General features: G+C 40.2%; 1 protein-coding gene across 14 annotated transcripts in view; it reads right to left on the bottom strand.

The window, feature by feature from the left end:
• Positions 1-12,753, bottom strand: part of DOCK9 (dedicator of cytokinesis 9) — a 433,207-nt gene that overhangs the window by 242,996 nt on the left and 177,458 nt on the right. For all 14 annotated transcript variants that reach the window (XM_073614422.1, XM_073614424.1, XM_073614413.1 and 11 more), the window contains exon 5: positions 6,924-6,993. In XM_073614422.1, the coding sequence (XP_073470523.1) occupies positions 6,924-6,993 (70 nt within the window). The remainder of the gene's footprint in view (positions 1-6,923; positions 6,994-12,753) is intronic.

The raw sequence follows: 12,753 nt of genomic DNA on the forward strand, positions 1-12,753 counted from the left end.
CTTTACAACCCCTTTAATAGTATGTGGGCTATGTTGGTCTGTGTTAATGTTCTATTGAGGGTTTTCTTTTTCTCCCCCCCTTGTTTACCCCTTCTGGGGGGGGGGGGGCTTTTGGTGTTCTTTCTTGTACCTAATTTTTTTTGTTTTAATAAAAAAGTGAGACAAACTGACAGTTGAGAAATGTAGAGTTTACAGAAAGCACATGGTTGCAATAATTTCCTTAAAATGATGTGCTGCAAAATACAAGGTTAGGGGGTACCGATAACTATGTAAATAGCAAAGCTTTCGGAATAAGGCTCAGTTAACACTGCTGCGACAGGGGATCCGACTTGTGAGACCCCAAGTCGCATGAGATGTCAAATTCAATGTTTTCCACATAAGAGCCATCTTAACTCAGTCACTCAGACTTTAGAAAAGGTTTCTGCACTACAGTACTTTGGTCTGACTTGGGTGCAAGTTCAGCTATTGTACAGGCTTCTAAATAGTATCCAAGTCAGATAAAGTTGGAATGAAGTCGCAGGGCAAAGTTGTACAACTTTGCCATCGCAGCAGTGTGAACCGAGCCTAAAGAAAAGTGGATGCCATTTGTTTGTGTCAGTCTGTACTTATTTCATAGCAAATTGAGATTTTTGTGGAAAACCATAACTAATATTTTTGGCTGCAACTGTCATCTGTATTAGGCTCCATGCACGCTAACATTTTTTTTAAGCTAAAAAAAAACGCTGCAAAAATAATTGGATGAAAAACGCTGGTAATATCTTTTTGTAGTAGTGTTTTAAGAGCATTAGCATTTTAGCAATAAAAGGGAAAAAAAAAAATCTCCAAAAGCGCCATTGGTAGTGTTTCTGCTTGAAAAATGCTCCAGGAAACCACAAATTTTTTATTTTTTTTTCTGCTCCTAGATGCTGAAGCTCAAAAAACGCCAATAGCCTAAAGTGTGCATGGACACATAGGATAACACTATTTAGCTTCTAGGTGCAGAAAAAAAAAGGAAATATCTAACAGCTTCCAGGAGCTTAAAAATCCACTAGTTGTGCATGGAGCCTAAATTAAACATACCTGTTTGATAAACAGGCATTTGAACTAAATAAACAAATTGCAGGGCATGCCAAATCATTGACATTAAGATTTAAAGGCATAAATTACCCAAGCAGCATTCTATCCAATTATTTTCCATGTTTTCTAAAAGTACCTTTAAGAATAAAATGAATTAATGCATAGGTTGTGGTAATGTATGCTCAAGAAAACAAACTTAAAACAATAGGAAAAGAGCAAAAGCCATGCAAAAAGCCATGTTCAATATTGTTTTCGAAAAATTAATGAAAATCAAAAATGTAGGAGAGGCATATGACCCAAGAGGTGAAAATATCCATATGCAGAAAAACGTTGGACATCGGTCAATGGGAAATTGTAACTATGGTAAGCCTGACCCAAAACTAGTGCAAATTTTTTAATGTAGGGGTGGCAAAGTATCTAACCTTCAGGACAAGGTAGAATATTTGATTGACAGTAAATGTTTACTGGAATTCCACAGAAGTTGAATTAGCATAAGGGCACATAGAACTCCAAAAATTGCCTGAAGGAAATAGTTGATGCTAATTATGGAATCTCCTGGTTACACCACACAAGGCATGTACATTTGGGGGCTAGTAAAACCACTAAATCAGCAAGTAGAGTTAAGGTCAGCAGCAAATTCACATCCTATGAATGTGTAGAATTAAATCAGTCAGCACAGAAAAAAACAAAATACCTGGCTAAATCATAATCATATTTTAAATAGTTAAAAAATACATTACATGTAGCGGAAAATAAAATGGAAAAAAGTATTACATCAGGGCAAGCAACAAAGTAAAAACAAGACATTAAGGCAAGCACTGACAGGTCCTCAACCCCTTTGCCGACTACTGTAGATTGCAACTAAGTAGTACAGTCTATTCTGTGATTATCCCAGCCTATGAATACACAATAAGGTAGCAGCAGCACATTAACGAGCTTACCCTACTGGTCTCCCCAGATCCAAACCTGCTATAGGCTAACAGCATTGGGCTGAGCTAGTAAGGCCCCACAGAGAGCAGTGCTCATTTGCGCTCTGGACCTTAATTCAGGTCTGAAATACAGTAGAGCGCACATACAGACCCAGCACAGTTTTCAAATGGCGCCATTTAGTGCTGGATTGCTGGCTGTCAGTGAGTGCTGTGGTTTAGCACCAAGAGCAGGAGCTGAATCGATCAACTCCAGGGCTTGTTATCCTACTACAGGAGAACTCTAGGAGAATGCTCTGTAGCAGAGCAATGTAACACAATGCTCATTATTGCATTTAAAGATAAAGTAGGGAAATGACTGCCAATTTGTGTGTCTTCAGCAGCCATGTTTAGAAAGGGTAGAGCTGGAAATCTAGTGAGCAGATCACTACTTAAAAGGAGAAGTCCAGCCAAAGCTCATTTGGCTGGGCATCTCCTATGGGTCACAGGAGTGCAATTCGTTTTGCACTCCAGTGACCCATTTTCAGCAGAGAGCGGGCTGAAGCCCGCTCTTTGCTGACGTCACCAAGATCAGTCCAGGCACCGCGTCATCCCGACTCTGGAAGTCTGGATCCAACAGGTGCCTGGACTAATAGGCATCTCAGTGAGCCGCTGAGATGGCAGCTCCCCATCCCTCCACAGCTCAGTGCTCCAGTGAGCGTGGAGGAGCAGAGCAGGAGAGCCGCTGATTGACAGGCAGCAGCTCTCCACTTGGGGAGCCAATAAAACCGAGCCATTGGTGGTGTTTGGTGGCTCAGTGCTCAGTGAAGAGGTGGCAGGGGACAGATGCAGCATTGGACCGATGCTGCATCCACCTAAGTAAGTATGATTATGGGATAAAAAAAAAAAATCCCTTACTTCTCTTTTAAAGTGACTTGTTGCTAGAGAGGAGCATGATGGCATGCATTAAGACTTCCATGACATGATTTAGCCCCCACAAAGAAAAAAAGGGCAAAAAAATCAAATAATAAAATAGATGATTTATTGATTGTATGAATAAAAAAACCCTACCCATTAATACCTATGGTGATTTGCATTTGCATTCATTGCTTAAAGTCTATGTTTAGCGAAAAATAAAAAACAGAAAAATCAGCTGATTCTTCTCCTTTCAGTAGAAATCTTCTCCTGTCCTATGAAAAAAGGTGAAAGAGCCAAATATCTCCTTGAGAAAATAACCTGTGTCGTTATGTTATTATTTTATACGAATAACCGACTCAACATAGCTGTAGTTCCCAAACTGGTATTGTTTTAGTGCTGCTTTATGTCAATTTTTTCAGCTGAACAGCAATAAAAAAAAAAAAAAAAAAAAAACAACCACACAGCCCCTTTTACATTAAAAACAGTAATTGCATGTAATTTCCAGGAAAAAAACACACACACACAAACACAAAACTCATACTACAAAGGAAGACATCTGACAAGAAACATAAAAGGTGGACTGTTACTCTAATCAGAAAGCTCTGCACTTCAAGCTTGTGAGGGTGGGGAAAAAAATATTAAATTGTCAAATTTAAATCCCTCTTAAAGAATAAATAAATAAAAACCCAGTAAAGTGCAAATAAACAGAATGTTTTTATCATGTAGAATTATTATTCAGCCTGCAAAAGATACAACCCTGACTACACTTTAAATGTTTTTCCAAGTAAGACCTACTGAATTGTCTTCATCTACCTTGCATAGCTTATCATGCTGATTTTTTTTTTCTTAGCAACCCAAAATGCATCTTCAATGCTAGCAGCCTAAAGTTGGCCATACAGGAATCAAGATCTGATCTGATTCAGAATTGTGTGTCCACTGTGTGGACTGCTTGACTTCAAAGAAGTTAACTGTTCAATCAATTTCTGTCAAAAGGACATGTTGAACAGCTTTCCATTGATCAGTGGCTGCAGCCAATTGGTGCAGCTGCTGATCGGAGTATTCTGAGAGTGGTTGGTGCCACTGTCATATACAATGTCCTGTCAACCACCTGGTTTGTGTGGAGGGAGGAATTTGCTAGCTGAATGAAAACAAAGAACTAACCCTCTAAAGCCAACTTAAATTGTTTACATTACTTGAAGTAGATCTGTGTTTGTGGAATGTTTTTTTAAGCTGTAACTATAAGCAGCACTTATAATTGTAGAGCACTGTGCAAACTGTTGGCACTACAGTGGAGCAAAAAAGTATTTAGTCAGCCACCAATTGTGCAAGTTCTCCCACTTAAAAAGTTGAGCGACGCCTGTAATTGTCATCATAGGTATACCTCAACTATGAGAGACAAAATGTGGAAACAAATCCAGACAATCGCATTGTCTGATTTGGAAATAATTTATTTGCAAATTATGGTGGAAAATAAGCATTTTGTCAATATCAAAAGTTCATCCCAATACTTTGTTATATATCCTTAGTTGGCAATAACAGAGGTCAAATGTTTTCTGTAAGTCTTCACACACTGTTGCTGGTATGTTGGCCCATTCCTCCATGCAGATCTCCTCTAGAGCAGTGATGTTTTGGGGCTGTCGTTGGGCAACACGGACCTTCAACTCGTTCCAAAGGTTTTCTATGGGTTGACATCTGGAGACTGGCTAGGCCACTCCAGGACCTTGAAATGCTTCTTACAAAGCCACCCCTTAGTTGCCCGGGCAGTGTGTTTGGGATCATTGTCGTGCTGAAAAACCCAGCCATGTTTCATCTTCAATGCCCTTGCTGATGGGAGGAGTTTTGCACTCAAAATCTCACGATACATGGCCCCATTCAGTCTTTCATGTACATGGATCAGTCGTACTGTTCCCTTTGCAGAGAAACAGCTCCAAAGCATGATGTTGCCACCCCCATGCTTCACAGTAGGTATGGTGTTCTTTGGTTGCAACTCAGCATTCTCTCTCCTCCAAACACAACGTGTTTCTACCAAACAGTTCTACTTTGGTTTCATCTGACCATATAACATTCTCCCAATCCTCCTCTGGATCATCCAAATGCTCTCTAGCAAACCTCAGACGGGCCCGGACATGTACTGCCTTAAGCAACGGGACACGTCTGGCACTGCAGGATCCGAGTCCATGGCGGTGTAGTGTGTTACTGATGGCAGCCTTTGTTATGTTGGTCCCAGCTCTCTGCATTCTCTGTCATTCACTAGGTCCCCCCGTGTGGTTCTGGGATTTTGGCTCACTGTTCTTGTGATCATTTTGACCCCACGGGGTTAGATCTTGCGTGGAGCCCCAGATAGCACATTTGACTTCCCATAGTTGATTTCTTCACACCAAGCTGCTTTCCTATTGCAGATTCAGTCTTCCCAGCCTGGTGCAGGTCTACAATTTTGTTTCTGGTGTCCTTCGACAGCTCTTTAGTCTTCACCATAATGGAGTTTGAAGTGTGACTCTTTGAGGTTGTGGACAGGTGTCTTATACTGATAACAAGTTCAAACAGATGCCATTAATACAGGTAATGAGTGGAGGAAAGAGGAGCCTCTTAACCACTTCAGCACCGGCCTATTGTCAAATGACGTCCACAGGTGGTATCTTCAATCCTGGGTGGACGTCATATGACGGCCTCGGGTTCCCGGCCGCCTAGGAGGCACGGGCCCGCCGCGTTGCTCGGGACCCGGTGTGTGTGCCTGGCGGCCGCGATGTCTGCTGGGCACCCGCGATTGCCCGTTAACAAGGCCGGACTGTGGATCTGTGTGTGTAAACACACAGATCCACCTCCTGTCAGCTCAGAGGAGACCGATCTGTGTTCCCAGAACGGAGGAACACTGATCGGTCTCCTCCCCTTGTGCGTCCCCTCCCCCTACAGTTAGAAGCATTCCCTAGGAAACACATTTAACCCCTCCCCGCCCCCTAGTGGTTAACCCCTTCACTGCCTGTCACATTTACACAGTAATCAATGCAATTTTATAGCATTGATCGCTGTATAAATGTGAATGGTCCCAAAAATGTGTCAAAAGTGTCCGATGTGTCCGCCATGTCGCAGTCACGAAAAAAAAAATCGCGATCGCCGCTATTACTAGTAAAAAAAAAATAATAATTTTTTTTAAAAATGCCATAAATCTATCCCGTATTTTATAGACGCTATAACTTTTGCACAAACCAATCAATATACGCTTATTGCGATTTTTTTTACCAAAAATATGTAGAAGAATACGTATCGGCCGAAACTGAGGAAAAAATTTGTTTGTTTTTTTTAAAAATTGGGATATTTATTATAGCAAAAAGTAAAAAATATTGTGTTTTTTTCAAAATTGTCGCTCTTCTTTTGTTTATAGCGCAAAAAATAAAAACCGCAGAAGTGATCAAATACCACCAAAAGAAAGCTCTATTTGTGGGGAAAAAAGGACGTCAATTTTGTTTGGGTACAACGTCGCACGACCGCGCAATTGTCGTTTAAAGTGCGACAGTGCTGAAAACTAAAAATTGGTCTGGGAAGGAAGGGGGTGAAAATGCCCGGTATTGAACCGGTTAAAGAAGAAGATACAGGTCTGTGAGAGCCAGAAATCTTGCTTGTTTATAGGTGACCAAATACTTATTTTTCACCATAATTTGCAAATAAATTCTTTCAAGAATCAGACAATGTGATTGTCTGGATTTGTTTCCACATTTTGTCTCTCATAGTTGAGGTATACCTATGATGACAATTACAGGCCTCTCTCATCTTTTTAAGTGGGAGAACTTGCACAATTGGTGGCTGACTAAATACTTTTTTGCTCCACTGTATGTAATTCCTGTATAATAATACTAAATGGAAACATCTAATTTCTTCACAATGCAACCAAGAGTCTGGAAATAGTTGGCTAAGAACACATTCATGATTACATAAAGAACAGTATAATATATCAAATATAGTCCCATCCACAAAATTGCTAATATCAAGGTAGGTTTCAGAAAGATACATGTATTTGTCTTTCAATTGCATTATACAGAATGGACCTACCTCATCTTTGTCTGCTTCTTCATCTACTTCATACACATGCACTGGGAGCTTTTCTGGCTTGGTTCCTTTGCTGTAGGTAGGAATTTGAATGAATATGTTATAGAACTATCATAAATTATAAAAAGGGTACATAAAAAGTACATGGTCAAAGGAAAAAAAACACAAAACTATTTCAAGTCAATATAATCACGAATGATAGTAGAAAACAAAATACAGATCCAAGAACAAGTCTGATTTTATTTTTTTCAAGACTCTTCAACCATTCCTTTTTATTTTTACAAATTTTTCTGTGTGAAACAGATTTCCCAGGTAGGAAAATGAACTTAAAAGTGGAACTACACTGTATGTGAGCACCAAAAACGCTATTAAATTCATTTTTAATATTCAAAGCAAACTCCCCCATCCATCCAGGTGTCCATGCTTTATTTTCCTGAGAAATCACTTTGAAAAACACCGCCAAGAATTTCTGGGCAGTAAGGGCAGATGATTCATGTAGCATTTACTTCCTGAATCCACCTGAAGACTCCACCTGAAGACTCCTGGGATGTATGGAATCATTTGTCTAGGCATGGAAACCAGGAAGTAACAAGAAAAAAAAAAAACATTTAAATATGATATATTTTCCTGTCTATTTACTAATGCTAGCGGCATAAGGAATAAAATGTTTATTGAGAGAGTGAAGTTTGACTTTAAAGCAAAATTGGCTTATGGATGAATACACGCTGAACAGACAACTGCCAGAGACATAAACCGTAGCACTTTACCATACAGCTGCTGTCCATTCTGACTCAGACCCCTTTCACACTGCCAGCGTTTTTCAGGCGCTACATCGCTAAAAATAGCGCCTGTATAGAGAATGAAAAAAGCGTCTCCTTTCACTCCAGTGTGAAAGCCCGAGGGCTTTCACAATGGAGCAGTGCGCTGGCAGGGCTTCACAAAAGTCCTGCCAGCAGCTTCTTTGGAGCGGTGAACTCACTGCTCCTCCACCGCTGCTCCCCATTGAAATCAATGGGGCAGCGCTGCGATTCTGCTGACAAAGCGCCGCTCCAGCTGCGTTTTTGCGGGCGGATTTAACCCCTTTTCGCTAGCATAGCGAGGCTAAAGCTACGGTAAAGCGGCGCTATTTTTAGCACCGCTTTACCGCCGACTCCACCCGTGGCTCGGTGTGAAAGGACTCTTAGGTAAGGGGTGCTGTGGTGCGCAAATCAGCACATCACACAGCTTCCTTCTGTTTTTGTTTTAAACGTTATTTAAAGTCCACAAAAGTTACTTAATTCATGTCGCTGTACAGCAGCATGATGTGCTACGTTGAACCTAAAGCACACCTGTCTCTTCGAAAGCACTGTAAGGTAGAAAAGTCACTTAAGCACCATCCTAAGCACCCCAATCCACAAACATAATTATGTATTTATTATTTTAAATACAACTGCTACTGCAACTCTCTGTTGGCCATTTAGGATTGTGGTCAGTCTGTGTCCTTTCATTTTTGCAGACATAAATGGATGTACATGGATGCCATCCCTTTATTTCCAGTCTGTATATTGAAGTACGCTGAACTTATGACAAATGTATAAACAGATTAAAAAAAAAGTTTTTTTTTTTAGCAGTTATCATGATGGAACCAAGGATGCTTGTTTGAAATCTGTTTAATCTTAACCTATTAGAATTCAACCAAATATTACTATTTTATTACATGTGAAACAATATTGGTTCAGAATGCAAAAAAGGGCTTGTGTGTCTGACACCAACTGAAACCAAAATGCTGGTTCTAAAATCAATTGTTCTATGCCAATTAAAAGTAGATTTAAAAAACAAAAAAAACAAAATAATAGCTATATGCACTGTTGACACCGCCTTACCTCTAAGCTCAGCCTCTATAATGCAATTGTAGCCTAATTTATATAGGACATTAATAGCGGTTGTGTATTGTTTTTATATATCGTATCTTAACTTCAGTCAGCTCTGCACATACAGTATTTGGGATCTCTACATTGTTAGATGTTTTGATGTAGATCGGTAGAGAACATTTTGGGTCTGGAAAAAAAAAAAAAACATATTCCAAGCAGTTGACCCACCAGTCTTGGACTAGGATTGGGACAGGGCAGTGTTGGAAAATTAGTGGATGCTTTACTTACATGATCAATGTGAATTATGACATGACTTGTGCTGGCTTGGTAAAATACCAAAAAAACACAACTAACAGCTGTAAGAAAATTGCATCTTATATATTCCTTAATTAAATGTGACTGCATCACACATTCTGCTGTGACTTTTTCACATTACACTTTTAGAAAGTGTCTGCTTATGACAAGTGTTGAACGAGAATGAAGCAAATATATTCTATACTACAATAACAGTGATAACCTCACGCTGTTTCCTCCACCTTCTTCGGTGAAGATGAGAATGAGTCACACTGAGTCTCCCCCAGTTTCAGGCGGTGATATGTAAGGGGAGGTCGGCCACTGCATACACATACGCTCATACAGTGAGCACATCATTTCTATTGCAACTTTGCTCAACGACTTTATCTGTTTTTCACACAATCCTTTTGCTCTCTGGTCTCCACAGCATATTAAACCACATCCATCTTACAAAAGGACTTAAAAAAAGTAATACTTTAATCATTAACATTGAGGAAGTTAACATCTGTAAAACATTAAAAAGAAGTGCCTATACTGTTTAAAATCCAGTAATACATCTCATCCTGCTCTGCACATGCTCTGTTGCTCTCTATTTTTAGGCACTGTGCCAAATTTGTAGAGTCCGATGTGCTGACAACCTAAAGATTTTCTAACAATTTTAGTATCTTATTATTAAAGACGTACTGCTATTCATGGGATCTGGTCTTCAGCAAAATGTCAGCCTCCGGTAAGAACCACCAGGAGCAATGCTGGAGGCAATTTATAGGACACACTAATTTTGGCAGCATTATTATTACTGTGGAATGTATGGTTTTTGTTTTATCAAGTAGTTAAGGTTAAAGTTCCACTTTAAATTTCTCCCCTGCATGATTGTTCCGCATCAGTAAGTCGGACTCTTTTTAAAGCTAGAGAAAGTCCTGTAACATATTCAGCAGACGACCTGCAAAGACACAGCCCATATTATGCTCATGACCGGTTTTAGTTAAAAGTATGGGAATTGGGCTTTTTTTTTTCAGAATCATACTTACCTATCTGGATGCAGCATCGATCCGATGCTGCATCTGTCCCAAGCCGACTCCAACACTGAGCACCAAGCGATCAAAAATCGATGATCACTCGGTTCTTAGAGCTGAATGGTGTAGATATGTAGCGCTAAAACATCTTGAAATATTAATAAAACCATGCCCCTGTAGAAGTCCCGTTGGACGGAACGCGGCCAAGCTTACCATTCCCCACACTTTGTTTTTATCCTTTGTGATCACATTTTATACTTGCATATTGGTTTTGTCCCAATAAATCTACCATTTTGATACGCACAATTGGAGCACTCCATTGTTTTCTTTCCACACCTTTATGTGATGTGAGACTTGGACCTTCCTGCCGAATGTGGGACTCCTTTCGAATAGTGGACACCGTTGTAGCTGTTCCGGACAAGGGGAGATGTGGTTTGAGATCCGGCACCCCCATTCCATCCCAGGACAGCCACCCATCTGGATCTCTAAGCTAGTTTGATTCGGTGCTACTGGCATCCGAATCCACCAGTTCCGGTAAGAGTATTCTCTCTCTCTACACTTCAAGATTCCCATGTAAATGAATCACACACCAGTATCACATATCAGATTATTTCTTCACATATATTGGATTTCACTATAATGTGGGACTGTTATTAATGACTTTACACATACCCACACCACAGTGGGGAGTCACTTTCCATTTTTCACATTTTGGTTTTATTAATATTTCAAGATGTTTTAGCGCTACATATCTACACCATTTTACTTTTGAATATTTGTCATATTTTGATGTAGCAGCTTTATTTCCTTTTACTGGGTTAGCGCATTATTATATTTTTTTTCCCGGTTCTTAGAGCTCCCTGGTGACTGTCAGTCAGCAGCTCTCTGCTCTGCACACCCCCCATGCTCACTGGAGTGTTGGTCTGTGGAGGGGGTGGGAGCAGCCGGCTCAGGATCTGAGCAGCTTGCTGGGAGGCTGAGCCGGGTACCAGTTCAGGCATGTGGGTGGATCCTGACTATATGGTTGCGAGCTTTCCTAAGCCTGGACCTGCTCTGTTACAGCTTTAGGCCTGTTGTCGGCTGAAAACGGGTCACAGGAGTGCAGAATGAACTGCACTTCTGTGATCCACAGGAAAAATACAGTCAAATGAGGTTTGGCTGTACTTTTTCTTTAAAACAGACCTGTAGTGCACTGAACATGAACCTGTCATCCAGTTCAAACTCTCAAAAATAAAAGTTCTTTTTAAAGCAGATTTTGTAAGGAATCTAAAATCTGTACAAGCCAGAAAACAAGCCAGAACCGATGATCACTCGGTTCTTAGAGCTGAGTGATCATCGGTCCCTACTCTTCGCCTCCTTCTCTGATTAAAGCATACCTCTACCCCCAAAATGTTAAAACAAATTTGCAGGCAGCACTGCATGCTCAGCAGGAAACACATTCCATTTGCACTCCTACTTGCCATAATTTCTTCAAACATAGGATTTTAATTTATTTTTACTTCTACCACTCCAGAGATACTGGTGACCTATCCAGTGCCTCCTAAGTGATAGTCAGCCTTGGGTATACACAATGAACCTTATAGGATGGTAACACCTTCCTGGCATTTATGAGGGAGTTCCACTGCCTAATCTGCTGGTTTAGGCTCAATCTATACAAAAAGGGATATTCAGATTTTGGTATGCGATGAACCTGATATGACTATGCACCTGTCAAGAAATTATAAGGCAGTCTCCCTCTTTGTTGGAGTTATTTATTTATTTTTGGGGGGGGGGGCACAGGTTCAAGCAGCAAAAAGTTAGGAATCATGGTGAAAAACCTTACCCACTGGAGTTATCAAAAGCATGAGAAGTCATTAGGATAACTGGCCATCAAACTATCAGTAATAAATATCACTTTTCAGTGGCCTGACCCTCTAAATCTGCATTCAAAGACAGTAAAAGGTAATAGCTACTGGTAGAATTCAGTTATAAACGCTCACACATTCTCTGAGTAAACCAAAGAAGAACTAGAATTTTCTTAATTCTGGTCAGTTCTGTACATCAATACTGGAAAAAAGTCAATATCCACAGAGGGAAGATTACTGATTTGTCTGGTTCCACAGATCTAATGTGGCCTTGGAAAGCAACATTCCTGCAATATAATTTATGCCAAAGCACTCCAACACATGGCAGGAAACATTAGTTGTTGGAGGGGCTATTGTTACTGCAACAAAAATGCAGGAAATTGTTACTGGAATACAACAATTTGGACCTACAACTTGCCCATAAAGTGAAATCATTCATCAGCATACAAAAGAAAAAAGTAAGTATTCAAGCACAGCACAAGAAGCTATGACAAAAAACTCACTTGATATAACTAAGCACCGGTTATGCAAACAGCATTACAGCTACACGGTTCTGTCTTTATCCTACTTTCTGTACGTTTTTAAAAGTTGCCTCTAGCCATACAGAGTAGTGTGCATAGTTTAGGGTTTAGTGGCGGAGAATATGCTCACTGTGCCACCAATAACTGCATCTTTTATAACGGAGACTGTGTAACCAGACAAAACAATTAAGCTTTCACATGGGTTATGGAATTTGCATCTTTATCCCATGGCACTGCATTGCTAATCTGATTCAATGCATATAAAACTGATGGATAATCTAAATCAGGGGGTAGGCAACCTTTTGAGCACA

The sequence above is a fragment of the Aquarana catesbeiana genome, linkage group LG02 (assembly GCF_042186555.1).
Source record: "Aquarana catesbeiana isolate 2022-GZ linkage group LG02, ASM4218655v1, whole genome shotgun sequence".
In the NCBI taxonomy this organism is placed as follows: domain Eukaryota; kingdom Metazoa; phylum Chordata; class Amphibia; order Anura; family Ranidae; genus Aquarana; species Aquarana catesbeiana.